The 27,109-nt window shown below is 38.1% G+C and overlaps 5 protein-coding genes across 6 annotated transcripts; 3 read left to right on the plus strand and 2 right to left on the minus strand.

Moving 5' to 3' along the window:
* Positions 1–2: 2 nt before the first annotated feature.
* Positions 3–1,274, minus strand: LOC147227712 (uncharacterized). Its single transcript, XM_086158627.1, has 4 exons — positions 778–1,274; positions 561–704; positions 195–229; positions 3–108 (listed from the first exon to the last, which is right to left on the minus strand). Exons 1-4 carry the CDS (start codon positions 1,206–1,208, stop codon positions 17–19), a joined length of 702 nt encoding a protein of 233 aa, XP_086014753.1. The 5' UTR covers positions 1,209–1,274; the 3' UTR covers positions 3–16.
* Positions 1,275–1,282: 8 nt separating this feature from the next.
* LOC147227713 (uncharacterized) lies at positions 1,283–4,324 on the minus strand. The gene is made up of 9 exons (XM_086157692.1): positions 4,217–4,324; positions 4,058–4,111; positions 3,809–3,962; positions 3,611–3,694; positions 3,282–3,369; positions 2,683–3,138; positions 2,432–2,558; positions 1,339–1,527; positions 1,283–1,289 (listed from the first exon to the last, which is right to left on the minus strand). Exons 1-9 carry the CDS (start codon positions 4,312–4,314, stop codon positions 1,283–1,285), a joined length of 1,257 nt encoding a protein of 418 aa, XP_086013818.1. The 5' UTR covers positions 4,315–4,324.
* An 878-nt stretch (positions 4,325–5,202) lies between these two features.
* zdhhc24 (zDHHC palmitoyltransferase 24) lies at positions 5,203–8,246 on the plus strand. Its single transcript, XM_086157985.1, has 3 exons — positions 5,203–5,733; positions 6,185–6,462; positions 6,994–8,246. Exons 1-3 carry the CDS (start codon positions 5,429–5,431, stop codon positions 7,284–7,286), a joined length of 876 nt encoding a protein of 291 aa, XP_086014111.1. The 5' UTR covers positions 5,203–5,428; the 3' UTR covers positions 7,287–8,246.
* Positions 8,247–9,284: 1,038 nt separating this feature from the next.
* On the plus strand, positions 9,285–14,388 carry LOC147227715 (uncharacterized). Its single transcript, XM_086157693.1, has 11 exons — positions 9,285–9,333; positions 9,414–9,572; positions 11,297–11,408; positions 11,793–11,843; positions 11,989–12,066; positions 12,156–12,212; positions 12,305–12,364; positions 13,252–13,316; positions 13,401–13,536; positions 13,703–13,770; positions 13,912–14,388. Exons 1-11 carry the CDS (start codon positions 9,311–9,313, stop codon positions 14,111–14,113), a joined length of 1,011 nt encoding a protein of 336 aa, XP_086013819.1. The 5' UTR covers positions 9,285–9,310; the 3' UTR covers positions 14,114–14,388.
* Positions 14,389–14,612: 224 nt separating this feature from the next.
* LOC147227716 (sodium/potassium/calcium exchanger 3-like) lies at positions 14,613–26,981 on the plus strand. Of its 2 annotated transcripts, none has more exons than XM_086157983.1 (17): positions 14,613–15,086; positions 15,380–15,484; positions 17,653–17,729; positions 17,821–17,895; positions 18,434–18,518; positions 19,517–19,620; positions 19,707–19,781; positions 20,313–20,338; positions 20,469–20,522; positions 20,625–20,761; positions 21,070–21,239; positions 22,061–22,325; positions 24,216–24,382; positions 24,564–24,678; positions 24,806–24,918; positions 25,284–25,349; positions 25,538–26,981. In XM_086157983.1, exons 1-17 carry the CDS (start codon positions 14,978–14,980, stop codon positions 25,646–25,648), a joined length of 1,854 nt encoding a protein of 617 aa, XP_086014109.1. In that variant the 5' UTR covers positions 14,613–14,977; the 3' UTR covers positions 25,649–26,981. The 2 variants fall into 2 exon arrangements, with proteins under 2 accessions (XP_086014109.1, XP_086014110.1); XM_086157984.1 differs by having other exon boundaries at positions 14,616–15,086; positions 21,070–21,158.
* The last annotated feature ends 128 nt before the right edge of the window (positions 26,982–27,109 follow it).

A 27,109-nucleotide genomic window follows, 5' to 3' on the forward strand; every position in this document is an offset into this window, starting at 1 on the left:
TCATTCAAATAAACATTCAGTCATAGAAATGATCAAACTCATCAGAATCACTGGGATCTTTGTCCAGCACTTTGTCAGGGTCCACTTGAAAAATGTCCATGTTGAAAACTATCAGGGGAAAAACATGAGTAAAAATTACAATTGTTAGAACTTTTTTTCAAAGTTTTTTAACTCGATGTTTATTATTAATGTACCTTTAGGTTTCTCATCTGTTGTTGAGTCTTTTTCTCTAAAAAAACAAAAGAAAAAAAATGACATGTCAGATCATGCTGTTTTGGTCCAACATATTACAAGAGATCACAAAATCTGCCAAATTTCTGAAATTGTGTTTGGGTTGGATTATAGTTATTATTCAAAAAAACATATTTCACCATCACCAAAAATCTTGCAAAACAAACAAAAAAAACATTGAAAACAGTTGGAAAAATAATCTGTGTCCTTTACCACCTAGGGACTGCAGGAGTTGCAGCTCTTTCCCTTCACTTAGGACCTTAAAAAAGTCTTTGAGTACACTTACTCTAAAGCATAATCTTTAGGGTTGTATTAAAAAAGCCACTCACATAATTTTCATAAGTGCTTGAGGAGCAAGAAGCTGCTCAATATCTTCATCATCAGATTCATTGGTTTCATCCTCAGATGCTTCTGTTTCACTGTCCTCTTTTAGGTCCTCTTCTACTTCAGGAATAGCATTGATCTTTTTGTGTCTAAACAGAAGAGACTTAAATTCAGATCTGTCATTTATTTGCAAGAAAAATAATGAATTCCCTTTTACTTCACCTGTTCTCCTGTGGGAAGATGATGCTATCTGAATCTTTGTCCTCCGGTTCGGTTTTGTCAGAATCCATCCCACTCTCTAACTCATCCTGACTTCCCTCACTGTCATCCTCGTTCATCTCTTCACTCTGAGAGGCAGCAGAATCCTTTTTTCTTCTCTCACTGCTGTCATTCTTCATTTTGTCTGATAGCTCTCCTTCGTTTTCTTTTGCGGACTCATGCTTCACCGCTACTGCAATTTCTTCCTCTTTTTCTGAAGATGAGGAACTGGGATCATCCTTCACATCGCTATTGTTTTGTTCTTCATCTTTCTGGCTATTTAGCTGTTTTCCCTCACAGCTACTATCTCCCTTGCCATCTCTATCGTCACCCAACCCTTTTTCTTCAGAGCCACTACTCTGCTGCTCTTCTACTTCATCATCACCCTCCTGCATGCTCCTTGATTTCTCCACCTGGGATCTTTGTACCTTGCAACTTGCTGATTTTCTTGAAGGTCTTCGCCTCACATTTACTCCCTTAGATTTCACTGATGAAACCTCTGACTCATCACTGGAAGTGTTTTGCCTGCCATCTCCCTCATTCCTGGTCACTTCCTTTGTCACATTTTCTGTAATTGGAAACACAGTAGCTTGTTTCCCAATTTTTCTTCTCATGCCCCTACTGCCATTGCTGCCTTTCTCTGAGAAGGAACTACTTTCAGAGGTTTTGACCAATGTATTCGAGGCAATGACAATGGGACTGGAAGCCCTTGATCTGATGTAGAGAAAAAACATAAGTAAAGATTGACTGTAGCTCAAAAAAACAACCATGTGATTAACAACTCATTTGATATCCACAGACAATAACAATGTGTTTAACAGGCTTTTCACTCTTTCTTCCTTATTTTAGTTCTGTTTATTCTACATAATTTAGATGAACAGTTCACAACAAAATCATTCATCTTCTTCCCTATGTGATACTTGGTTATTGAGACTGCATTGTTCTAGGTTACCATTCTTTAAGGATTCTTAGCACCAAGAGGGATTTCAGCTTTTTTTTTTAATACAATTAGACTGAATGAAGATATTCTTATGCACTCTTTGTGCTAAAAGTTATACAAACTGATATTTACATAAAAATGGTCCTCTCACTATCCATCTGGTTGTTTGTAACATATTTATAACATATTTACTGTATCTTAAACCGTAATGCCACTTATATTGTATTATCTTTATTTTATTATCTTTTATATATACATATTTCTGCAAATCTCTTCCTATTCATCAATTTATTTATTTTGTAAGGAGCAGATACCATTCTTTTCCTTAGGGACCAATAAAGTATTTCTGATTATGATTCTTCCAAAATCAGCAGTTATTAACAAAATGCAGTTTCTATACCTCTTACAACTCTTTATTTTATGTTTACATTATTTTTCTTTGTGCCCCTAATGCCGCCTTACCTGCCAAATATGAGAAGATTCTGTTTAAAGATGTTGCAACAGATGGGTAATTTATATAGAAGTAACTTGAAATCGTCATTAATGATGACCTTTTTTTCAAGCTGGCAGATAGAATGTAATAAATTTGACAAACTGCAAATAAGTAGGTTTCAACAGCTGCTAGGTAATTGGTTGTCACAGCCAGAAAAAGAAGTCAAGACAAATATACTGACTTACACCTGAGAGGGGCATATTTCATACTCCAAAGGAGAACATTGTCGTCCTCCTTGTTTCTTTTCTTCTCTTGATTGTCCAGAATCCCTACCACTCTCACTACTTCCTGCAGCTTCACCAGACAGACGAACTGTATAATGAAGATGCATAATATGTACAGTATACCACAGGGAGATAGATGAACAATAAATTTAGTTGCCCTCAGTTCAAGGTATTTTTGGAAATTGTTGGGCTAGCATTTTTGCTGGTCTTACCTGGTTTGACATCCAACCCCTGGCTGAAAGGACTCTTCCGACTTTCACTCCCTTTCTCACTGATCGAGCTGAGTGTTCTGTGCATCTCCTCTGCTGTAGCCTGAGCCTCTGACCTCTCAGGGGGAGTCTCCTCCATATAGACTTGGTTCCCCCGTGCCTCATACTCTGAAGGCATCCCAGCTGCTTCAGACACCCAGGAACAAGGGTAGTCAGCCAGGATGGAGGCCCACGGCAGAGGGTATTGCCGGAGTGAGTAGTATTGGTGAGCAGTTGAAGGGAGAGATTGAGGGATTTGAGAAGTACTCTGATTTTCGGAATGCACTTGGGCAGGAAACTGATTTGTTGTTCTGCCTATCTGAGTGAGCCAAGATGAATGCATGGAGGGGAGGTAAGAATTTTGATTTGAGTTTGAGAAACCTTGAGATGCAAAACCTCTGTGTGTTGTTTCAGCTGGACCTGTAAATAAACACACTGGTCAGTTGTATGTACAAGGATGGATTAGATTTATATTCCATAATTGTATAAAATAACAAACATGTTCCTTTAACAGAAAATTCAATCAATGGACATTCTCATAGTGTGCAGAAACAGGAACAAACCATTTGAAAGTGAAGGTTGCTCAGCAAAAGGCTTTGTCTTATGTCCTTCAATATTTTTCACAGACCTCTTCATATACTCCTCCATCCTCTGTCCAAAATACACAGATTTGCCATTGATTGGGAAGCATTTTTAACAGTATAAAATGAACAAGCGTCTCAAAGAAAGAAATCCCAATTTCATGACGTTTCAGAGATTGATTGCACTCTTTTCCTTAAATCTTAAAAATAAATTATGCACGCAAAGTTGCAGGACGAGTTTTCAGGACAATCCGATAATAAAAGTACTTTTAATTGACAATAGTAAGTATACTATTGTATTCTGTACGTACCTTTTTCTGAGCAGCCTGTGTTTTCTCCTTGAGTTGCTGCTCCCAGGAGGGGGCTCTGTCCTCCAGGTAGTGCTCATACTCCAGCTGGATAGGTAAAATGTTCATTGATTTTGATGTAAATGATGATGCTAATTCAATATATTGTGCTTGCATGGAAAAAAAACTAAATCCCTTTATTTAGCGCCCATGACTGTTTACCCGTATAGCTTTCATGGCAGCAGTGCGGACTATCATGTCACTCAGCATCTCCTGAGCTTCCTCAAACTCCTGCAGCAGCTGCCTGTTGTAATGCTGGGCTGCCAACTCTCTTTCCTTTAGTTCCTGCCGATGTTGTTGCAGCTGCATCACTTTCCTGTAAAAATTAAACATATTAAATTATGAAAACATGTACTAATTGATCATAATAGGTAGAGGGAAATTATCACAGCATGTTGTCTATTTTCTTACAGTTGTTGGTGTCTCTGAAGTGAAGAGACATTTTGAAACGTCACTGACCTATTGCTACCAAAGGAGAGAGGGCCATATCATTCAGCACAGGATTGTGGAAACACACGCCACATGAGAGGAAAAAAATAACCTTACATAAATCACACATAGGGGCCTTACCTCTTTTTTAGAAATTGCTGGTGTTCATTTGTGAAAGTGCCAATGTTTGCACCGCTCAGATTCCCAAGAGACAGTAATTTCTCTTTGGATGTAGCCATGGCAGCAGGCTTTCAGTTGACACAGAGATTAACTGGGATTAAAGTCAGTGCACTGGGGGGAGGAACTACAGACCAGAACCAATATATAGTCTCAGTGATTTCAATAATCAATTCTCTCAGGAAAGATTACTAAAAAAAAAAAAAAAAAAACGCATTTAATTCCTAACAAGATAGACAAATATCTTACATAGTTTGAAAAAATACTTCATACTTAATAGAAATGAACCCAACTATATAATGCTAATGAATAATCTTAATATTTGTGCAGAATTCCAAATGGAGGCAATAAGGTGGTTAGTTATTAGGACGTTGAGGGTATCGTTTTAAAATTACATTGACACAGCCAAGAAAGGGAAAAAAAACCTGGTTGTGGTGATTGACTTTCACCAAAACATATTAAGTTAGCTAAAGCTTAATATATAATACAAGGTTTCATCACATGAACATGGGACGAAAGGGGAAAGCATCAATTTACACATGAAGCATCCAGTGATGTGCATTAAATATGGCGGATTTATTTGGATGTAACACCAACTATAAAAGAAAACCCGATTCCGGTTTCGCGGGAAACCTCTCAAAATTGTTAATTGGAAAATATTCTGACAACGACGTCGATAAAAGATCTGAGTTTTTTTTTACGAAATTATTCTTTGCAAGTCAAGTTTGTGCAATGTAAGTGTGTGTCCTTATACGTTCGCCTATAAAGAATGATACAGATTTTCCAGGACTGTCAACTTGACAGGGATTTATTTGGCATAAACCTCAAGTGGATGCCATTTAAATTGTTTGAATAAAGTATTGGAGGAAATGAATGAGAAATTCTGAATTTACAAGGCGTGTGGAACCAATAATAACATATGTTGTGTGTTTATGTCGGACAAAGGGTCTCGCCCGGACGTGGCGTCACACATCAACATTGACCAGATAATTATGCTGGTGCGATTCACATTTGTCGTCTCTCACTTAAAAAATAGATCAGATATTGTACAATTTCGATCCTACGTAGCCCTAGAAAGCTAATGTAGCTTCTAATTAAAGTACAATATAGTGCGTCTGTCCTCACGGAACTCCTCGACTGCTAAGTTGATCGCGAAGAAGCGGATGGGCAGAAGGTATGACAAGTCTAGCTAGTAACTTATTTTGCAAGGTGGAGAAGGTTTGCCACTACCTCCCCGTGGCTCTCAACACCTTCCTGGTTTTCTCCATTACCGGGGAGGTCAGCTATCTGGTGCTGGTTGAAGCTCCACTGGGGGCAGATCAGCAGAAGACTCAATGGTCTGCCTGGTGGAAGACTATTCACCTCTTAGCCCAGTACTTCATGCTGGGAAACATCTGCTGGAATGCCATTCTATTCGTCAGAACTAGTGCTAGCATCAAAGGTGTGTTCCTGGGAGGGGATGGGATCGGCCAGGGGTGGAGGTAAGAACGACATAAATATATGTTTAAATCTTATAATAATAATAATGATGCATTTTATTTGAAGTCGCCTTTCTTGAAGCCGCACAGTAACCGGCGAGCTGCAGCAGCAAGTTGCGCAGGCGTTGACTTTTATACATTTCAATTTTATATTACTGACTACAAAGTACAAGATGTGACATTTTGGTCAGATACAGTATGTTTTTCATTAATGCATAAAACACTTTTTATCTGGAACAGTCAAATCTCCAACTCAAAGCTATGCTTCGGGGTACTGTGTAAAATAGTATTTTGATTAGTCTTTAAATGTGTAGCTTGTACATATTTATCTTTCAGATGCAAAGTAAGATGCACACTTACATCTTTGTCATAGTTGGTCAAATGAAATGTGATGTAGGTGTATATCTGACAGTGGATAATCGTGCCAATTTTTATTTTCCTATTTTTATTACAGGTATTGTTACACATGTGAGACACACACTCCCCCACGCTGCTCCCACTGCTACGATTGCAAAGTGTGTGTGCTTCGGCGGGACCACCACTGTGTGTTCTTTGACCAGTGTGTGGGTTTTCATAATTACCGCTATTTCTTGAGCTGCCTTTTGTTCATGTGGTCCGGTCTCCTGTATGCTACACTGATGAACGCAGAGGTTTTCATTGTTATCCTGAAAGAGGGTGTGACTGTGCACAGTATCCTGCTGCTGCTGGTACCTTGGATCATGCTCGTGTCAGGTACGATCCCATTGTAATGGCTATAAGCCTCATTTAGTCTTTTCACTGTGTTCTTAAAGCTGAGTGAGATTTTACAGAAAGGCCCGGTATAAGAAATACAGTGTAAAAAGTTATTAAGAATGTTTTAAAGGTATTCTTAATATAACGAATATATTAATTACTACTGTCAAATGTAATTATTCTCTAATTTTCAGGGTATCACTGATTTTCGGAAACATGTTTTTCATATTTTCATATTATTTTCAAGCAAAACTGACACCAATTGGTTGTATTTAAGTTTTCATCGTTTGCTTTAAAGATAAATAATAGATAATTTACACAGATAATACTGTGTATTACTTTTCTATCACGAGATTTACCGTGGTCGGTTAAGGAAATAACTATGTTTAATTTTTTAATTGGAGTTCAGATTTTTGTCTTGGTTCTTTGGTCCAAGTTGTTTGCAATAAGATGAATCACAGGTTTATTCCAGCTTCTATTTTGAATGTTTATCTAATTTTCATCATTTTCCTTGTCCTTGTTGCATTCCAGGCCAAGTCTCTGCACGTGCCTTTGCCTTCGCCTTCATTGCTGACTCGTGTGTAGTGGGCTTTCTGTTGGTCTCCGCCTTCTTCTTCTTTCATCTCTTCCTGCTATTTCGTGGACAAACCACCAGGGAATGGTACTCATCTCGTCGACCTTACAGTCTGGGAGTTCTGGGTAACTTGCGGCACACTTTGGGACTACGCTGGTACTTCTGCTGGCTCTGCCCACTAATCCCATCTACTCTACCAGGTGATGGGATAACTTTCCAGGTCACAGGACCACTGGAGCCCACACGGTAACAGCTGGTAGTCACTATGTTGACAGGTCATTACATGACTTGTTTGGCAATGGATATTACAATCAGCTGTCCCAACTTGGAATACCTCTGTTAAAGTGTCTTCATGTTGAAATGTACCTGCACTGGGACAAAGAAATAGGTTAGCTATGGTGAAAAGCGCACAGATCTGAACACTGAAAAGAGAATGTATTTGTTTACTTTAACAAGGTTTAACACATCAGTGACAATTAAAAACGACCACCCCCGTCACTACCTTGGGGTTACTTATAATGGCTACATAGTGTGGCTGTCTCCCAGTTTCCTGAACCATAAGTGCTCTCTGATAAAACCTACAAAATCAATCTCTCAAAAGATGACAGTTTCCTGTAACAGTAGCTCAGACAATTATTCAAAGTTGAGGTTTAAACTGAGCTTTTCAATGGTTATTGTGCGATTGACAAAGGTGGCTATCAATCATATACTTGTTTATTTACAGTATCCACAGTCAATATAACCCTCAAGCAAAAGATTTGAAGCAAACAAAATGTACATGCTTTATTTTACATATCTGTACAGATAGTTTTGTGAACACAGTATTTAAACTGGGTGATATTCCATGTAGTTTATATTTCTTGCCCGGCCAGAAATGACTAGTCTCTCACCAGAGCATGGACTGCAGCTTTTTATGGCAACTGGTGTTATTTCACTTCATATCCCTTTTTAATTGCACTTTTGAGGACTGCTTTGTATTCTGGCCATGTCATTTTATGGAATTTTCTTTTATTTCTCAAGGGGTTTATTGTATATCATCAACTTAAAAAATACATGAGAGCCAAAAATATTGCTTGAAGAGTGTATTTCATTTGTGAACCTTGATTTTTTTTTTTCCCCATAGCATTTCATATGGAGTAATGAATTTAAAGTTTGATTTTGTTGTTTGAATTTGTTGAAATAAAATGTGTCTGCTGAATCATTTTATACCACAGATGAATTAAAGGTGTTTTGTGTTACCATAATACAATTATTAAAAATTATTTCCTGTTAGTTCAACTATTTCAACAATGCAAGTACTGAGCATTAACATCAACTTTTCCCTGGCATAAATGTATAACTTGAAAACAAAAGGCAGCTACCTACATAATACGCAGTGATTAAAACATCTTAAATGAAAAGGGGCGCGTTTGAGTAAATGTTTGTTTTAAATAGTTTTTAAAGTTTTCATTAGCCTACCTTAGCTAATTTTTCCAGTTTAGACGAGCTAGCCAACAACCAGGTGCCGTTAACAGGTCTCTCCGCCGGGTAGAGCAGCCACAATGTATTTGTAGCTTCCATATATTTATATAGAGGGATTTTATTTATCACAAAATATGTTATTGTATGTCAAATACAAATATTGGCCGGCAGATAACATTAGTGCGAAACGGTGACTGATAGTGGGAGTTAGCAAACTTAACCATTTTACTACATGCTTGTCCGCCTTGAGTCATCTATGCATTGTTTAAGTGACTTAATTCGTTGGTTATTTCTTTGTAATTAGCTCTATTTCATTTAACGTGTCCTAGTTATACTCTGTTAAAATACTCAGGTTTGTTTAAAGAATCACGTTGTCGACTTTTTCTAATTGTTAAAACTTTTTCAGACCAATGTGAGGCTAGCCAACGCCAAGTTTGCCCTCAAAAGTTAGCGTTTTTAACGTGCTTGTACAGGGATAGCTATGATAAACAGTTACCGTTTTCTGGCTTTTTCTTTCGTGTTTTTTTTTTTTTTTTTTTTTTTGGTGATCAAACATTAAGCGAGAAAAAAAGTGCAATTTCAGTGAAAAAAGAAATTAATTATATCTAAATTACATTAAATGATGTACTCTCGTGATTTGAAAGGTTTATGCTATCAGAGTGTGTGTGTGTGTGTGTGTGTGTGTGCGTGTGTGCGGGCGGGCGTGCGTGTGGTTTGCGCAATGCACATTCCATCTTGTGTTCTTTGCATTACTGATTGTTTAAAATTAATCACGTTTCCATCACCACTTCCTGGTAGCATCAAACCTGCAGAATGGATGTCACAGAGGAAAATGTGTGAGTGAAAATTTCTGAGGGAATATATTCAGTTATAGCTATCTAGTACAAATATATCAAGATGTTTAAATTTCTTGTAGGTCAACAGGGGAAATGCTTGAGAAAATAGCAGAGCTTCATTACAGCCGGAGTCAGCTGAAAAACCTGAATGCTGATATGAGACAGTTGCTTGATGCAGCAGATGAAGAGTTAATGATGCTGCGATCTGACAACGCCAATCTAAGAAAACAGACGAAAGCGTAAGTCGTCACTTTTTGTCATAATTATCAGGATGAGCCCTTTAATGTGTCCAGCAGCTCTCAAAATGAAATCCTATGCTACCATACAGTCTTAGATCTTTCTGATCCAATTTCCACTGAGTTTGTTGGGAGACCTAAACAGTTGTTTCCGCACAAGATATAACAACAGGTTTGTTGCTCAGCCATTTTAGTCTTAGATTTAGTTCTGGTTCTCATGTGTTAGAAAAAAAAAACACTTAAATCTTGGTTTCTTTAATGTGTCTTTTGATTAAAAAAGTAGTGATCCATTTAAATTCCGTATTAAATTTGGATGAAATACTTTCTGAAAGTGGGGCTACCTTTTAGCCCTCTGAACTGGTTTCATGCCCGAACATGTGCTGGCTGGCTGTATTCAACCACAATGAAAATAGGGGGAAAAATAGGAGATAGAGATTATCTTTTGTTCATTGTTGTTCAAGTCATGCAAAGAGACCCTCGGGGAAAAAAAAAAAAAAAGTTTTTCCATTTGTTTTAAAGATAGCTTACATTGTTGATACTTTTTTGTCATCATTTTTTCAATTATTCTTTTTGCCAAATTAAGTGAGTCAAATAACTGCAGCACGAAATCCAAAGTTATTGTAGCGCTGAGATCGAAATGCAGCTGTGAATAGCCGTTGCTATTGATTCATGTGTCCTTTCTCAGTTGTATATCTCTACTTGAGTTTTGCCCCACCATTTTGGTAAAGATTAGTTTTTGTAAACAGTATTTAGGGTTACTCTTTGTCAGTGACTTCGTGGTTAGGGGCTCTGGGTGCAGATGGAGCTGTGGGACTTCTAGATTGCCTCTCTACTTCAGTGCGGATAATGTGGTCTTCATGGTCCTGTCACACCATGGCCTAAAGTTGGGCCTGGGGCAGTTCTCTGCCGCGTGTGAAGTGGTCAGTCTGTACCTTTCTAGACTGGACATATTAGAGACAGTTACCACTAATTCGAGCACAGAGTGTGTAACCTAGCAGAGAATTGATTTCCCCCCCCAATTTAATTCTGATTATAGTTCATTGAATGTAATCAGAATTAAATTTTGAAATGATTAGAATACTCATATTAGGTGTTATCGACATGCTTCAACTTAATTTAAACTGTTATGTCGTATACCATTTGACTGCTGTTTTAGACGTAACATTGATGTCAGTATTGTGTGACTTATGAACAACTTGTGACTCCCATTTCACCGACACATCTCACTGTCCAATGGCATGCCAAAGGTGGGCGCCTCCTACTTTAGTGTCACATGCGGGTCTGGTATTTAGTAGTACCGGTAAATGTGGCCATATGATTTATAGCATATATCTTCTTTCCTCCAGCAAATGTGAAAAATGAAAATTTAACTCTCTCCCAATGTAACACACTCATCCTCACAGATTTCCAGTGATTGTATACTGGCACACAATTGGCTCCATTCAGTGTAATTTCAAATGAAATTAATATTTTGAGAGTGCAACTTGAATTTGGAATTTATTATCTTAAATTAATTGGTCCAAGTGTTAGCTTCATTCTCACGGAGACTCTCCCCATTTACCACTGTTTGTTTCAAGCTCCCTTTTAAAAATAGTGATTAAGCTGAGATTGACAGGTAACCTTTGTTCATTTTGTTTAATCACCTGATTTCAAATTATATCTAATAGAATATGAATTTATTTCAGTGATAATGGTTTGAATTTACATGCTTGTTGATAACTCCACAGACTAGAGAAGATCATCAGTGACACACAACCGACTGAATCAGAGCCTAGCAAGTTGCTCCTGTATGAAAACTCCAGTCTAAAGACAAGTAATGAAAAACAGTTACAAAAACTGGTGGGTGACCAGCTCTGTTAACTCTGTATAACTATTATAATTTGCAATCAGACTTTTCAGTTGGATAATTTTACATTCAAATGTAATCATATGAATATGGTCTTCATCACTGTTAATTTCACTTAGCTGCAACATTACACTGCCCCTAAAATTGTTTCACTTACCTTTATTGTTACATTGAGGTCACACTTCATTTGGTAAAACACTTTTAGAGACGGTATCTTGTCTTGGTCACACAATAGGTGGTTCAGTTAAAATGGGTTTCTATAAACGTCCTATCCTGTGGTTGTGGATGTTCTATGTCTTCTGTTTCTTACTCTCTGAATTTTTATCCTGTTTCCCTTTTGTTTTAATTGTCTTACTTCCATCTGTAATTTTGTGTAGGAGAAGGAGTCCACTATGATGAAGGAGCAAAATAAGGAATTTGCTGCCCAAGTATGACTATTCACTTTTCAAATTTTTGTCTTTCATAACATCTGCATATTCTGTCATTCAAGATTCAAATGGTCCTGTGGAGTCCAAGATTTATTTATGATTGATATTGGATGCCTAAATGTTTTATATTTATTTTCTTCTTCAGATAAAAAGTCTCCTGGAACAAAGAGAGCATGACAAGATCAACTTGAATAAGTTCAGTGTTGAACTTCAAACCCTTGAGGTATAAATATCAACCCAAATTAGTGAGGCTGAACACACTGACTTTACAAGCATTAGCTAAATTTGTGTCACTATTTTCTTTGTCATCAGGTTGGAATGGATGAGGCTCAATTGGAGCTGCAGCAAATGAATGAAGTTATTCTAAAGGTGGTGATAGAATGACCAATAATTTGAATTTAATATTTTTTCCGTATGATCACTGTTGTGAATAATTTGTTTTTCGATATTTGTCTCGACAGAAAAACTTGCAGATAAAGCAAGCAGAGGCAACAGTAGAAGAGTGTTCCACTATTATAAAGGTGTGCACGAGCAGTTAATTTTTTCCTTAGGGAATTTAAGATTGAGAAAAAGAATTACATCTCTTTCTCCATTATTAACCAAAGATTTGGTTTGGAATGTACAGTAACACTAACATTTCCTTTGACTAGATATGTTCCTTGGATATTTGTGGAGAAAAAAACAATTTTGCTTTTCTTAAATATCTGACCAACCTGGCACTGTCAGTATCTGCTAGTTGGTGTTGAGAAATGAATTTTACAGTTTCTCTCATTTCATAAAAATGAATTTAGTGCATCTCTACTCATCACACACATTACCTAAATTAAAATTAAATCCCAATTGCAGAGTAAATTGGCTCTGTACAGGAATTTTGTGGAGTGCACTGACACCTGTTCTGGTAGCAGATTGTTTCTGACCCCCAAAATAAAGGTAGACAAGACTTATGCCTACCTTACCCAGAGTTCATTACTAACATTTTACTTCTAGTGATATTTTTAAAACTAAGATGATTTTTCATTGTTGGTTTTTTTTTGTCACTTTAATATGATTTTCACTGATTTTATGGCGTTTTTGAAACTATTTGTTCAAAATTAAGTTAATTTTCTGACGAATAGATAACGAGAAAATTGAAAATAAAGACTATATAATCAATAATTTTCAGAACCAAAAGCTAAAATTGAGTAGAAATATGTATCATTTATGAGAAAGATAGCCAATTACAGCTATTTCAAAATGTTTTTTTTCCATTTCCATGTTTAAGTCTCCCGAAATAGCAACTGTTTTATGACCCCCTGTGGAACAAATGTGTCCATAATGGGTGTATATTAGTCTGTCATATTCTACCATCATCAGAATAAATCAAGATAGGTGGGAGTTGTTACTCTCTGTAAATGTGTACCTTCTCCAGGATCTCAGACTGTCAAACCAGGAGCTGAGGAATCAGTTAGATGACAGACAGAGTGAGACCTCGCTGTAAGGAGACAGAACTAACTTCCCTTTTTTGATGTAATCCCTTGCTATCAGTCACCTGTTCTGCACTGTGTTTTTGGTTTCAAGTGCTCTTGTGAGTGACATGATGGGGGGAAAGGTAGGATCACAAACTCCCCCTTTGTCTTTCGCGGAGGAAATCAAACTTCTAGCCTCCACAGCTGAAGTGCATAGCAGTACACAGACCTCTGTGGATTTGAATCATGTAAGAACCCAGTCTCACCTATTTAAGCTCTTGATCTTAAAAAACGGTGCTTCTGGATGTTCCATAAGTTACACAGTTCTCATTCAACTTATTATTTGGAATTTTCATGGGAATTAAAATGTTGAAGTATTGCAAATTAGTGATGAATGCAGATCATTGTGTCCAGGAAGGGGAATTTGAGGCAGAGGAAGCGCTAAAGCCTGAAAGTCTTCAAGTCTCCCTTCATGACAGAAGGTAATGTTTTCACATTTTGTGGGAAAAATGTAATCATGCAAAGATTTTGGAGCAAATTTAATTTCTCATGGACAAGAGTTAGTCACCTATATTCTCAGTCACTATCTTGCCTTTGCATTTCTTTTGTTTCACTTCTGCCAGTGCGGTGGAGGTGGTCATCAAGACAGCAGTGAAGATAGTGTTTTTCTTATACGTCCTCACTCTGACTTTTGTGGTATTCCTGGCCTGTGGAGGATGGACAATGAATGTCATCACTCTGTCCGTCAACACCCTCTGGAGCACAGCATTCATAATGTTACAGCCCTACTGTAGCATGGAGTATATAGCATTACCTCCCATGTAATACAAACTCTCCAGTTATCAGCATTTCAAGTCCATTGACTTAACTCTTGTGTGGACGTGTTTTATTCAGTTGTGTTTATTCAGACGTGTTAAAACAAATGTTACATCATAACTTGCTTGCTTTTTGTTTTTCTTTTTGTCCTCTCTGTTAAATGTGTTTTTACTCATACACACATTAATATATGTGGGTTTTTTTTGACATCACCGAACAAGGGGAAAGGGTAAAATGTCCACTTGGATTCTGATCATTCAGAACCCAGTTGTCTTTACTTTATTTTCGAAGATTTTATTTTAATATAGTAAATTTACAACTTGAGATGTAGCGTTTCTATTTAATTATGTGTGTATGTATGTATGTATGTATGTGTGTATTATTATTATTATTATTATTATTGTTGTTGTTGTTGTTGTTGTTGTTGTTGTTGTTGGACTTTTGTGTTCCTCTCACGACAGAAGTGTAAACCGTCTCCTCTTGCCCCACCCAGCTGACAGCGCTCCCTATCGGTCTTGAGCGTGGCTTCGGGAAGACGCGTCCATCCGGGCTGTTTAACATCCAGGGGTTTCGGCTTCATCGCGGGCTGGATATGAAGACTATCTGATTCTGTAATCGGGAGCTGGCCGACGTTAACGCGTTGCGTTTGCGTTCGACCTTTTGGCTCCTGGATCTCTACGCGCGATGCTGTGATACCGATGGCAGGCCGAACCTCTTGACAGCATCCTGTGTCGTGGAAAGAGAATCGATACGGATTCCGCGCTCTGGGTCGGTCGCTTCCAGCCAGCGGGGAGGGGAGCGGGCCACCGGTGCGAGAAGGAGCGGCGGCAGCGGCGACATGTTCTGAGCGGGGAGGCGGTGGCGAGCGGCGGGATGAAGGCGCGGAGAAGACCGAGGCAGACACTGCTCCTGTGCCGGCTCTGCGTCTGTGGAGTCGGTCTGATCGCGACTGCCGGGATATTTCATCTCCTTGACGTTACAGGTGCTCCTTAAAAAAATCAGCATCTTACACACCCTGACTCCCGCCTTTTTTGACGATTTTATGTCATATATATCACAATGCAAAATGTTGAAGAACTGCGTTGTAATAATCGCCGCTTAAAGCAGGCTTGAGGTCACGCAACAGATAAAAGAAATGAGAAAAATACTTTTCTGTAATGCAGATGTTTACAGGAATCCAAACACTGACACAGTCTAGCATATTATGCTTATATATGTATACATATGTGTGTGTACACAATGTAGGTGTATTTAGAAAGAAACTCCCATTTATAGGCTTCCATGGACAAATCGTGGATCCTGACGTTTTTTTGACCAAGAAAGAGGTCATCTCGCTGAAGGATGTCAACAACCAGACCTCCAGCAGTATTTCCAGATCTGGTGAGACATGTTGGCCTGATATTATAAATCTAGATTTATAAACATGTAGGTTATGCTGATGCACAGTATGCTATGTATAAATATGCAATCAGGAGAGTCGCTGTTTTTTTTTTAAGTATAATGAAAATAGATAAACACTTGTAGACATGTTGACAGTCTTAACAACTGATGGTTCTGGATCCAAGTGTTGGTTTTTGATATCTATATGTTTTTATTGATGTATAATTAGACGGAAACATTGTTTTGCAGTAGTTCTTTGTTTTTGTTTTTTTGTCAAGTGTGTGTGTATTTGTGCGTGCCACATGCATGCAAGGGTTCCAAATATTGTCTTTATTTATCTTTTATTTCCTGGAATATCTCCTTCATGCAGTCTTCAACCATCCTTCATGTGGTTAAATAGCACATCTAGATGTTTAAACACAGTTAGGCCTTTGAGGGGCATGGTTGCTAGGAAACTGAATGCTGAATTTCTAGTTGGGCATCTGGAGCTGTTCAAAGTGCCAGCCAGCTCAGTTGTGCTGAGGTACTGATTAGTGTTCTCTCATCAGCAGCTCTCATAGGTTGTGTGCTTAGATCTATCTTGGTGAAGCAGGCTAGTTTTAGATTCTGAACGGAGATTTTGAGCCAATCAGTGACTGTACAGTATATATTTCATTCTTGCCTCAAGAAAATGCAGTGCAGGTTGATTTCAAGACCTGAGATATCTTCCCATCCCTAAATTATTACCCTCATATATTTTTCATTGTGACTGATCTGGGTATAAAATGATGTGACTGGGTGACATAAAATATCGCCACTTTTGTGACCATCCATACACATTATGTGTTGACAATATTGCCTCAGTGCAGACTCTTCAACTTTGTAGTCTTGTTTTACCTCCGTGTTTCACCATTTGTAAATTTTTCATTAATTGTAACTCATATTGACATCAGACAAACACTTATTTGAAGTCACCCTGCAAAGCATTTTCTAAGATTGTTGTAAAGTTCCACTTTTTTTTTAAAGAACAGTAAACGTATGTGCAAGACAGAGGACTCCAGAAATATCCCCTTCCTTGCAGTTAGATAAATGTCATTGTGAAGCTGAAGCTTTATCTAAACAGTATAAAATAGATAAGTTTGTCTTGAAAAATTCCCCCCAAAATTGATTTTTCCCTTTCTTTCATTAAAATGTAAGTTCCCCATTAAAAGTCTCTTTCATATACTTTATTGAAAGATACAGAAGGAGCGTGGGGGCCCATGGACTCATACTGAGCCAAAATAAGAGGGGAATAACTTCTTCTATAAACATTTTTTTTTACTTTTTTAAACTGTTAAGTTGTCATGTGGACAATAGCATGAAGTCATGGTATAAGTTAATCAACGAAAAAGGGTCAAAAACTAAACTGGAATGCAGCATAACCGGGTCGATCACAGTGCTCCGATGACCGACATATCTAAGTATACAGGTACATATATTGATTCACGAGGGTTGAAATAACCCTATTTTAACATTCGTATTTTGAGATAATAATTATCATTGTTATTTTCCAGGATTGATTTCTACATTAAATAGATCATGAAAAAATGCAATGTTGGAACAGTTTGGAATATATTTTTGATTTCAATTGCCAAAAAAAAAGAAAAGAATCTAAATTCATCCATGTAACACTTAGATTGTTTCAAGCGTTAGCTGCGTAAATTGTAAAAAGTAGTAAAATGGACACATAGGATGAGGAAAATGTAGCATTTAGTCAGCAATGTAAGCATTATGAAGAAACAGAAGAAATACATTAATTTAAGGATTTAACTGAGTTGGCATATTTAAGTTTATGGAATGCCATTTCATCACAAAATACAAAAAATATGCACATTGTTACCCTTCAGTCTGGAAATCATTATCTGAAATTCCTGGTCTGAAACCTTTGAAATAACACCTTTTCATTCAGTCTCAGTGCAGACTGACAAAACAAGGACAGAATACAAAGTAACTGTCCATTTTCAAACTAATATCCTGACATATGAAAAAGTCAGTCCACAAGATTAATAGTGCCAGAGAAAATTTTTACACAACAAAGGGGATCATTAAAAAATGTAAAATAGGAACGGTAAGCCCTAAAACCTGAAAACTGCATTTTAAATGGTATACATGGCACTAATAGTGTACATGATTATTTTTTTCTTTCATAGCCATCAGTGAGTTCCCTGAAGATGTCTTTACAATGGAACAGAGGAGACAGGGAGCAGTGCTCCTTCATGTTCTCTGTGTGAGTATCAACTCTGCTGATAGACGGTTTAGCAAACATAGAAACACACTTGGTTTTTATATGGCCTATAATTTGTGTCTGATCTCCATAGGCTATCTACATGTTTCATGCACTGGCCATTGTGTGTGATGTTTATTTTGTGCCATCACTGGAAAAAGTATCAGAGGTATGAAAGACAAATGCCATCATGTGGTTGAAAGTAAATAATAAAATGTTATTATATGCTCTAGACTTTCACATAATTTGAATTTCTTTGAAAATTAGTCGAACCGCATCAGTATATCGTTCAGAATTTAAGATTTTTTTCTGGGGCTCTCTTGATTTGGACCATTATGGGGGGAGCCATTCCAGAGCTTTCAGTCAGTGTTCTGTGGCTATTTGTGGATTCTCAAATGATGAAATAGACAGAAAGACTTACAAGTCTAACTAAACAGTATTTTAACATGTCAGATATATCCCTAGGGAATGGAAACAACAAAAACAGGGACTAGGATATTGTTTATACAGTACATAAAACAGCCGAGTGCTTTTTTTTTTTTCCTTTTTGCAAATATCAAATTATTACACATAAACATAAATAAATGTAAAAAATATATATGAAGTTATGGGATTATTTTATAGGGATCAGGTGCATTTTAAAATAGTAACGACAAATGCAGGATTTCATCAAAGCTTACATTAAATAAACTTTTTTCATCATTTAGAACCTTCAGCTCAGTCAGGATGTTGCTGGTGCAACTTTCATGGCAGCCGGGAGCTCTGCGCCTGAACTCTTCACTTCTTTGATTGGTGAGTTGGGGCCTCATTGATAAGCCCCTCTCGGACTATTTCAGTGATTGTTCTATTGCTTTCAACACTAATTACAGCAATCATTTCTATCTCCTCCTGATTAGGTCTGAGAGAAGCAGCGTTTTTCATAGTTTACCAGTTGATTTACCAGCTCACCAGACAATTACTTCTATGGTCTAGTTGTGCTCATTTGCTGTTTGTAAAATGGAATTTTTCTGACAAACCATCAAAAGGATACAAAATATTTTGTTTTCAAACAAATATCAATCGTCTTCCGCTTATCCTGCACACAGGGTCGCGGTGGATGCTGGTGTCTATCCCAGCTGTCATCGGGTGCACCCTGGACTGGTCGCCAGTCAATCCCAGGGCCACATATATAAACAAACGACTGTTCACACACTCATTCATTCGAGGGCAATTTTTCCCTAAATTTTAATTTATTTTTTCCTCCAACTAACCTGCATGAGGAAACTGGAGAAACCGGAGGAAACCCACGCACACACGGAGAGTGTCTGGCATTGGGTAACAGGCATTGGGGCATTAAATAAATTCAAATTAAATGAAACAGCATTGCAGTATTATTTTAGATCAATTTGTAAGTTCTGCTTCCAGTTCTGCCTAAACATGGTCTTTGTTCCAAGAGGAAAATAAAGCGTTGATAGTGTCCCTCTAATGTAAAATAACGGTGGGTATTTTAACTTCATTTCTACATGTAAATAACACCAGAGCGTTACTCATTTAAAGGTTTCAGTGATACCTTTTACAGCCTGAAATAAGGTGTATCTGTTGTAAGTTTTAAGGATCAGTTGGAAAAGTCAGGGGATTTTTTTAAATTATTTAATATTCTTGATTTTATAGACTGTAAAATAACTTTTTTGCATTAAACAAAGCTGTATGAGGAAGTGAGATATAATTTATGTGTTTGGAAGAGAAATTTAATTGGTCATTCTTTTCTTTTTGTGATGATATCTGGTTTATTGTTCTTGCTCTGTTATCAGGAGTGTTTATCACAAAGGGAGATGTTGGTGTGGGAACAATTGTAGGATCTGCTGTCTTTAACATCCTGGTCATCATTGGCATCTGTGGCATCTTCTCTGGGCAGGTACATCAAGTGGAAAAGAGCTCTAATTCAAACATGTTACATTTTCTCCTTAGTACAAACTTAGAACGTATTGCCTCTCTCTTCAGCTCATCACTCTGAGCTGGTGGCCTTTGTTCCGTGATGCTGTCTTCTACATCCTGTCTATAATTGTGCTTATTCTGGTGAGCAAACCCTAAAGAGAAACTTCAGCCTTGCTTCTCGTTGTTACATATGAAATACTTATTCCATGTTTTTCTCTGTTCTCGGCTGAAAGAAAACATTCATGTTACTTTTTTAAACTGCTTTTCCACGCTGTGGGATATAATTCAGTATCCCTAGTCAGACACACACACACACACACACACACATGCATATATATATATATATATGTAAATGCTTACGCTCTGCTCATCACAAGCTGTAGGGCATAAATAAAGACCAAATTATTGGAAATGCCACCCCATCATTGTGTTATATATTTTGATGCGTTTATACACGATTAAACTACGAACTCCTTTTTCATCATGATATTTTTACATCGTAATTATGAATATGAATTTCATCAAATGCAAAAATGTGAATCTTTAGGTAACTGATGTTACCTGCACAATCTTGTAATGATATCTATAAGAATATAATAGAAAACTTGATTGATATACTCCCTAATGTTTTTGAACATTTTGATTCATATTAATGGAAATTTTACTTTGCAGGTCATCTATGATGAAAAAGTCTTGTGGTAAGACTCATCAAATGAGATCAATTTTAAAGATACAGTAGTGGCTAGATTATATTTCATGTGGTATTTATACATTTTTCTGTGTACTTGTGTCTGCTCGCGTGCGTGTGTTTGTGTGTGTGTGTTGCAGGTGGGAAACCATTATCCTTATCTCTATGTATGGACTATACATAATCATAATGAAGTGAGCTCAATTCAATTTCTCATATTGTTTATAAAATATAAATCAATCTGCAGTCGAAAAGGAAACAACAGCTGTCATTCTCAAAGGTGGGTTTATCTGTAGATTCAACAGATCTCTGTGCAGCCTTGTAGAGAGACATTGCAGCAGTGCAGGGCAGCCATGTTTGAGCACTCTGCGACGTACAACAGCTGTCGGAAGTGTTGGAGACTGTGATAACGACATGGTGCCCCTAAAGCCAGGTAAGCCAGCCTGTTTATCTCTGTGAACAAAGTTACATTTTTTTCTCTCCCAAAAGATCCGGTGACACAGTTGAGGCTGCCAGTCACACTCATCTCACTCCCCCAGTGGATTCCAATCAGATTGAAATAGAACAAGGCAACTTTTTTCCTCAAACCTTTTTTCTGTACACTCTTATTTTATCATTCTGTTCTCGTGGCCTCGTTTGTGTCATTTCTATGCGTCTCACAGAACCTCTTTGTTTTCACTCAGTGATTTGTGTCTTTCAATCTGGTATTTTCCACCTGTTTCCATCTGATTTCGTCCTCAGATTCTTGTGCAGTGGCCGGTCAGGATCCAGGGGTGGTGATGGTGGATGAGCTGCTGAACTTGCACCCCCACCAGCTCTCTTTCTCAGAGGCAAGCCTCCGCCTTTTCATCACCCCGCATTTCCCCCCCTTCACCCGCCTGCGCATGGCAGGACGCATGGTCATCAGCGAGGTACACTGCACGCACTTGCATCCTTTACATAATGGCGAGTTGCCCTGGTTTCTGGCTAGGATGGTGGGTATATAAATCTGCCTATGGATTTCACCCATCCATTCCTCCTCTAACCACTCCACTAGCTGAGTCTGAAAAAAAAACAGAAAATCACTTTAACTAATGTAGCATCACTATTTACTAATTATTCTAACATTTTAAGCCTTGCAGATGTTTTTCAAAAGAATTAATACCCCTTTGTTGGTCTGACACTTCAATACACTTGTCCTACTTCGACATGCAGTCACTGAAATATCATAGAAATCAACGTATTGTTTAACATCTTAATATCTGAGGGAAATCAGTATGGATTTAGGACCATTACTTGGTACCGGTTATAATTTACAGTTTATTAGTATAGAAAGGCTGGATTCGTATTTCCCAGAAAGATTACATTTACACCACTCCATTAAATTTTCTAAAGATCATTCAGTTGAGATCACAAAGACTCAGAAACACTGCTGTCTTGATGCTTAATTGATCCCAGATACAAAAGCAGGAACTTCATTTCTTAGATCTCCTGCACTGTGTGCTTGCCATCTCTAGCACCACTCTGAAGTTTGCCTGCAGATGATGCCTTTGCAATTTATCATGCCCTTTATATGTGCTTCTCAAATCAAACCTCTTGTGTTTGGAAGTACTGTATTTGCCTGAATGCCGAATGTCTCCAGCAAGCTTGGACATTATTGCCTGCATTAGCTAGAGAAATTGTTTCTCGTTTGTTAAAGAAAAGTAATCCTTCATCCCTTTGCCCTCAACTGATTTCCCTCCTTTTTCTGCAGAGGCAGAGGCTGATCCGGGCTCGGGTCGGGTCAGACGAGGGGGGGCCCTCAGGGGAGGATGGTTTGAGTGCATCTGGGCCATGGGGGAGGCCAAATGGGACCGTATCAGAGGGAGACAGTCAGCCACTAGAAGAAGAGAGGGAGAGGGGTAAAGATTTTGGGCGAGAGACAGGAGGCGCTGCACAGCTTAAGGAGGAGGAGGAAGAGGATGAGCAAGAGGATGGCGTGGAGGAGAATCTTCCTTTCAAACCCTTTTTTATTCCAGGTGAGTGCCTAATGAAAGGACACAAATAGATGCAGACTGTTGTGGACTGGAGTCACATGAGTAAGAGCACACCTCTACCAAGGTCTGCACAGCACTTCCTATGTTCGCAATGCCATGCTATACTTTATGTAAAAACTGATGAACTGAGACTCACTCGTGTACATACGACATATTTGTCTTTGAGGATACGATATTATAAATTGTCTTTTTATAAAATTATAGACCAGTCCCACCTTTGAGAGGAATATGAGAGGAGGGATTCAACTCACTACAAAAATGTTTTGATAAAAACCACATGTAACTTAATCTGTCAAATTTGAATGGTAGCTAGCGGTTGAGAAAAAAGAAAAACACACACAGCTGCTGCCCAGTTAGGGAGGGGTGCGGGATCAAAAGTATCGACTGAATAAAAATTTGAAAAAAATCTGAACACCAACAGTGCTGCAAAAATAAAGATCATTTATTTTACATAGAGTACAAAAAATGTATTATTGCATGAGGTTTCGAGCAAAAAGACTACCAAGCTGGAGATTATCATGGTGATTCTAAGTGTTAAGCTAAATGAAACTAGAACTTAACAAGGATAGCATTTCAGCTCCTGCTTGCTTAAAGACAACAATTTTGTGAGAGACCAAGTTGAAAGTAGGTGATTTCAACTATTTATTGGTGCTTTTAAGAAATTTGGGAGATGTGGGTTAGGTTACCCTCCTTAAAATCATGTTCCAACTTGGAGAGTTTTTCTGTATCAGTACAAAATCCACAAGTCTTGATGATTTAAAAGTAGCATTATTTGTAAGAAAAAAAATGTCCGTCATTTGACAAAATAAACAATTTGAAAAATCTTCAGGTTTAAGCAGTATTATGCTTAAAACCTGCAAATGTAAATGCACTTTGTATTGGTACATAGAAAGTAAAAAAATCCACTAAATGCAAAATTATATCAGCACAAATAGAACTTGTTTTAGTCTTGTGAATGCAGGTTATATGTCTTGACTCTGAAAAAATAGAGAACCATATATATGTCAAAGAAGCGTTGCCATAGCCTCATGGCAACTTCTTTGAACTGTTTCCATTTTTTAGAATATGCTAAATTTTGAGCCACGGATTAATCCATTCTTCAGAGAGATATTTTACCTGTTGGCCTCTGTGCTGTACAGAGCTCATAGAACTTTAAATTCTCATCACAAATAGAAACTGCTTTTTCCCGCTTCATCTTTTTCAGTAGTTTTCTAAAGGTTAGAGAAACAGGCATGCAAGACAATTCTTTAGTTAGGAATCTTGATCCTGAAAGCAACAAAAAAGTGGGCTCTGAAGTGTCCTTGAGCCAAATAAAGTGTGTTAAATTCAGCTCCTGGGAGTCTGGAAAAGAAGCAATGAAAATAAGACAACTGCTTAGACAGACTCTTCCTGCAGGTTCCATTTGCATAATTTAAACATTTCATGATAATTTTAAGTTCACACTTGAATTAATTTTTGATTTGATATTAATATCTTGATTATAGCACTTGAAATTGTGAAGTTCAGTGATAATAATTACTGAATTGTTATGGTATTTGCACCATTTTCCATTCTTGTCTGCAACAACCATTTTGCTACCTTTCATATATCAGTTTGCAATGTCCTGGTTTTTTACTGACTGACGACAATGGAAACTTGAAAGCACTAAGGATGTTTTACCTGCTATTAGGATAGTTTTATTGGAACAATACGATGGCCCAGATGTGTCCAGAATATACTGGACCTGCCTTTTTTAAATACATGTCAGCCATTATGTGGGTAGGTTTTTTAACTGGAAAACCTATACAGTATTTATTAAAGAGATTGGGTGGATCTGCAATGATGCTCCTGTGGAAATGGGGCTTCACTTTGCTTCTTTCATCATCTCACCAGAGGGTTGGTGTGCTCGTGTGAAGTGGTTGCTCTCCTGGCCCGTGAGCTTCCTGCTTCACTGCACAGTGCCCGACTGTAACCTGCCACAGTGGGAGCGCTGGTACCTCCTCACGTTCCTGTCCTCCACCCTGTGGATCGCCCTCTTCTCCTACCTCATGGTCTGGATGGTATGAAGTGCAAATGACATGTGAAATCACACACACACACACACACACACACACACACACACACACACACACACACACACACACACACACACACACGCGCACACACACACACACACACACACACACACACACACACACACACACACACACACACATACAGTATTTATGTGTGGTTGCCTAGGTGACCATTATCAGCTATACACTTGGAATTCCGGAAGTAATCATGGGAATCACCTTTCTCGCGGCCGGCACCAGCGTCCCTGACTGCATGGCGAGCCTAATCGTCGCCCGACAAGGTCCGTCCTTCCCTCACTCCATGTTCCAATCAATATTTTCTGAGGCTTTCAAACATCGTTATCTGAAACTAGACAATGGTTTCATCGTGGTGACTTCAGATGGTAATGTGCTGTCGGTGTGTTGCAGGCTTAGGGGACATGGCAGTGTCCAATTCAATCGGGAGCAATATCTTCGATGTTCTGCTTGGCCTGGGTTTCCCATGGGCCCTGAGGACTCTCATCGTCAGCTATGGATCAGTGGTAAGACTATATTTTATAAAGCAGTACCAGCCCTAAAAACACAGTAATCAGCATTCCTGATACTAAGGTTCGTGTTCAGGAATGAAAAGATTTTTCTCTTAAAAGGTTCCCAAACTGCCGTCATTTGCATTTCAAAGAAATAATATATTAAAAAAATAATCTAAATTGGTAGTTATTTTTGTAAAAACATTAAATGCGATCAGGAGGCAACGCAAATGACTGCAGATGTAATTACAAGCATTGTTTTTTAAATCTAACCTACTTCTTTTCTTCGTCTTTTCATCTTAAAATATGTAATTTTGCTGAACAATAGGATTTCAAGAAGGGATGCTACTTAAGACATATTCATGTTTTGTGCATTTTAGGTGACAATCAACAGCAAGGGCCTGGTGTACTCAGTTATTCTGCTGCTGGCCTCCGTCACACTCACTGTAAGAAGATCCCCACCTGCTTGTGTTTAATGACAAACAGGCAATTCTGAAATTAACAAGCTTAAACCTAAATCAGTGACTGTTCTCTCTTCATCCATGCGCTTGATCTATTCGTTTATCAGCCAGGGAGAAGCAGCACCTTCAGCTGTGATTAGAATATTCTTGAATGTTCTCTTTTTGACACGCAGGTCCTGTGTGTGCACCTGAACCGCTGGAGGCTGGACCGCAGGCTGGGACTTTGTCTGCTGCTGCTCTACGCCATCTTTCTTCTGTGTTCCATCGGATTTGAGAGGCTTTAGAGAGCACACATGCACGCACGCACGCACGCACACACACACACACACACACACACACACACACACACACACACACACACACACATATACATACACACACACAGAGTCAATGGACATGGTAAAATACTTGGACTTAGAAGTAGTCCACATTCACTGCTGCCATTATCCAAGTGTTTGGACAGATGAATCACATTTCCTTTGACCGTAGCTGTACATCTTACCTGACAACACTGTCTGCCTGAGAGAAACATTGTTTACCTTTGATAAATGAGTATTTTACATAATTTTGTACCGGGCACTTCCAGCCCAGATACTGTGTGGATAATCCAGTGATATCTCACAACAAAATTTATAAATTAATGAATTGGTATTATATCTATATTATTTCTTTGCAACATTTAAGCTGAGAAAGTAAGAAATGAGTCACTATCACAAGTATGGTAGGATTAGATGATCATACATGTAATTTTCTGTCTGTGCAATTACTTTATGTCAAGATGTCAAGTTTTCAACTTTCATGTGTGTTGTAGTTGTACGAGACTTAGCATGGCTGACCAACACGCTCCAAATAATTGCACTAATCATTTCTTGTCTTGGCCTTTCCTACAAGCTTCTCAGCACAGCTGTTCTTTGTGCCAGAATAAAATTTGACTGTATGCTAGAAGTTGTTTTTGAATATCTGTGTTTTGAGGAAGTATGCTATCGAGTGCAATAAAATGCTTTGTTCTGTGAGATCACTCCTGTGTAGGGATTGGAATATTTTCTACTGCAGAGATTATGAAAAGTAAAGGAGTACTTTTGGGTTATGGATCTTCTTTTTACCACTTTCAGGTCTTTTTTCATGCAAGTATAATCTTGCATGGAGGACATTTGATCAGGGGTGTGGTTGGGGAGATGGGCTGACATCAGTTTTGAGGAAAATCGTGAATAAAAGCTAAAAGTATGTCTGTGGAAGTTCTCAGTCATCCAGGTCATGGTGAATTCTAAAGGTGGATACCACTGTTAAAAGTTCATGCATTTTCTTGGATTTTTTTAATACTTTTGATTGAAGATGACAGATGCTTGTAGCACAGAACAATCAAGATAAATACTAAAAAAAGATGTAAAGATAAAAAGCTATTAAGCTACAAGTTTTTTGTTCTACTTGTCATACATTTACTAAACTGCATTGAACAAACATTAAAACTGTCAAGACAGTTAATGTCAAATGTAGCTCAGTGGTACATATTCTATGTGGCTCAGTGGTAACATGAATGCTTTCCATGTATGAGGTCCTTGGTTCATTTCCCATCATCTCCACCGCAAGTTGTTTGATTAAAAGCACCTGCCAAATGACTGCAATGTGATGACTAAATCATTATTCCTTTCATGGCCTGTTTTCACAAGACGGATTTATAAAATTGAAGCTGATTTCATCATGTGTCTGCTGAAGAGATGGATCAAGAGATACCACATCTTCCTCCC

Source organism: Fistularia commersonii, chromosome 13, assembly GCF_037954325.1.
Source record: "Fistularia commersonii isolate RoL2024-O1a breed Wild chromosome 13, RoL_Fcom_v1.0, whole genome shotgun sequence".
NCBI lineage: Eukaryota > Metazoa > Chordata > Actinopteri > Syngnathiformes > Fistulariidae > Fistularia > Fistularia commersonii.

Bases quoted from the DNA above. Each gene is read 5' to 3' on its own strand.
- LOC147227713 (XM_086157692.1), bottom strand. From the start codon at position 4,314: ATGGCTACATCCAAAGAGAAATTACTGTCTCTTGGGAATCTGAGCGGT. The intron at 3,963-4,057 runs GTAAGAAAATAG...TAATTTTTACAG, and splicing joins CTTCAGAGACACCAACAACT to GAAAGTGATGCAGCTGCAAC. The intron at 1,528-2,431 runs GTAAGTCAGTAT...TCTCTACATCAG, and splicing joins GAAATATGCCCCTCTCAGGT to ATCAAGGGCTTCCAGTCCCA.
- LOC147227715 (XM_086157693.1), top strand. From the start codon at position 9,311: ATGGATGTCACAGAGGAAAATGT. The intron at 11,409-11,792 runs GTGGGTGACCAG...AATTTTGTGTAG, and splicing joins AAAAACAGTTACAAAAACTG to GAGAAGGAGTCCACTATGAT. The intron at 11,844-11,988 runs GTATGACTATTC...TTTCTTCTTCAG, and splicing joins ATAAGGAATTTGCTGCCCAA to ATAAAAAGTCTCCTGGAACA.
- LOC147227716 (XM_086157983.1), top strand. From the start codon at position 14,978: ATGAAGGCGCGGAGAAGACCGAGGCAGACACTGCTCCTGTGCCGGCTC. The intron at 15,485-17,652 runs GTGAGACATGTT...TTTCTTTCATAG, and splicing joins CAGCAGTATTTCCAGATCTG to CCATCAGTGAGTTCCCTGAA. The intron at 24,383-24,563 runs GTATGAAGTGCA...GTGGTTGCCTAG, and splicing joins CCTACCTCATGGTCTGGATG to GTGACCATTATCAGCTATAC.
- zdhhc24 (XM_086157985.1), top strand. From the start codon at position 5,429: ATGACAAGTCTAGCTAGTAACTTATTTTGCAAGGTGGAGAAGGTTTGC. The intron at 5,734-6,184 runs GTAAGAACGACA...TTTTTATTACAG, and splicing joins GGGATCGGCCAGGGGTGGAG to GTATTGTTACACATGTGAGA. The intron at 6,463-6,993 runs GTACGATCCCAT...GTTGCATTCCAG, and splicing joins TTGGATCATGCTCGTGTCAG to GCCAAGTCTCTGCACGTGCC.
- LOC147227712 (XM_086158627.1), bottom strand. From the start codon at position 1,208: ATGCAGGAGGGTGATGATGAAGTAGAAGAGCAGCAGAGTAGTGGCTCT. The intron at 230-560 runs GTGAGTGGCTTT...TTGTTTTTTTAG, and splicing joins CAAGCACTTATGAAAATTAT to AGAAAAAGACTCAACAACAG. The intron at 109-194 runs GTACATTAATAA...TTCCCCTGATAG, and splicing joins AACAGATGAGAAACCTAAAG to TTTTCAACATGGACATTTTT.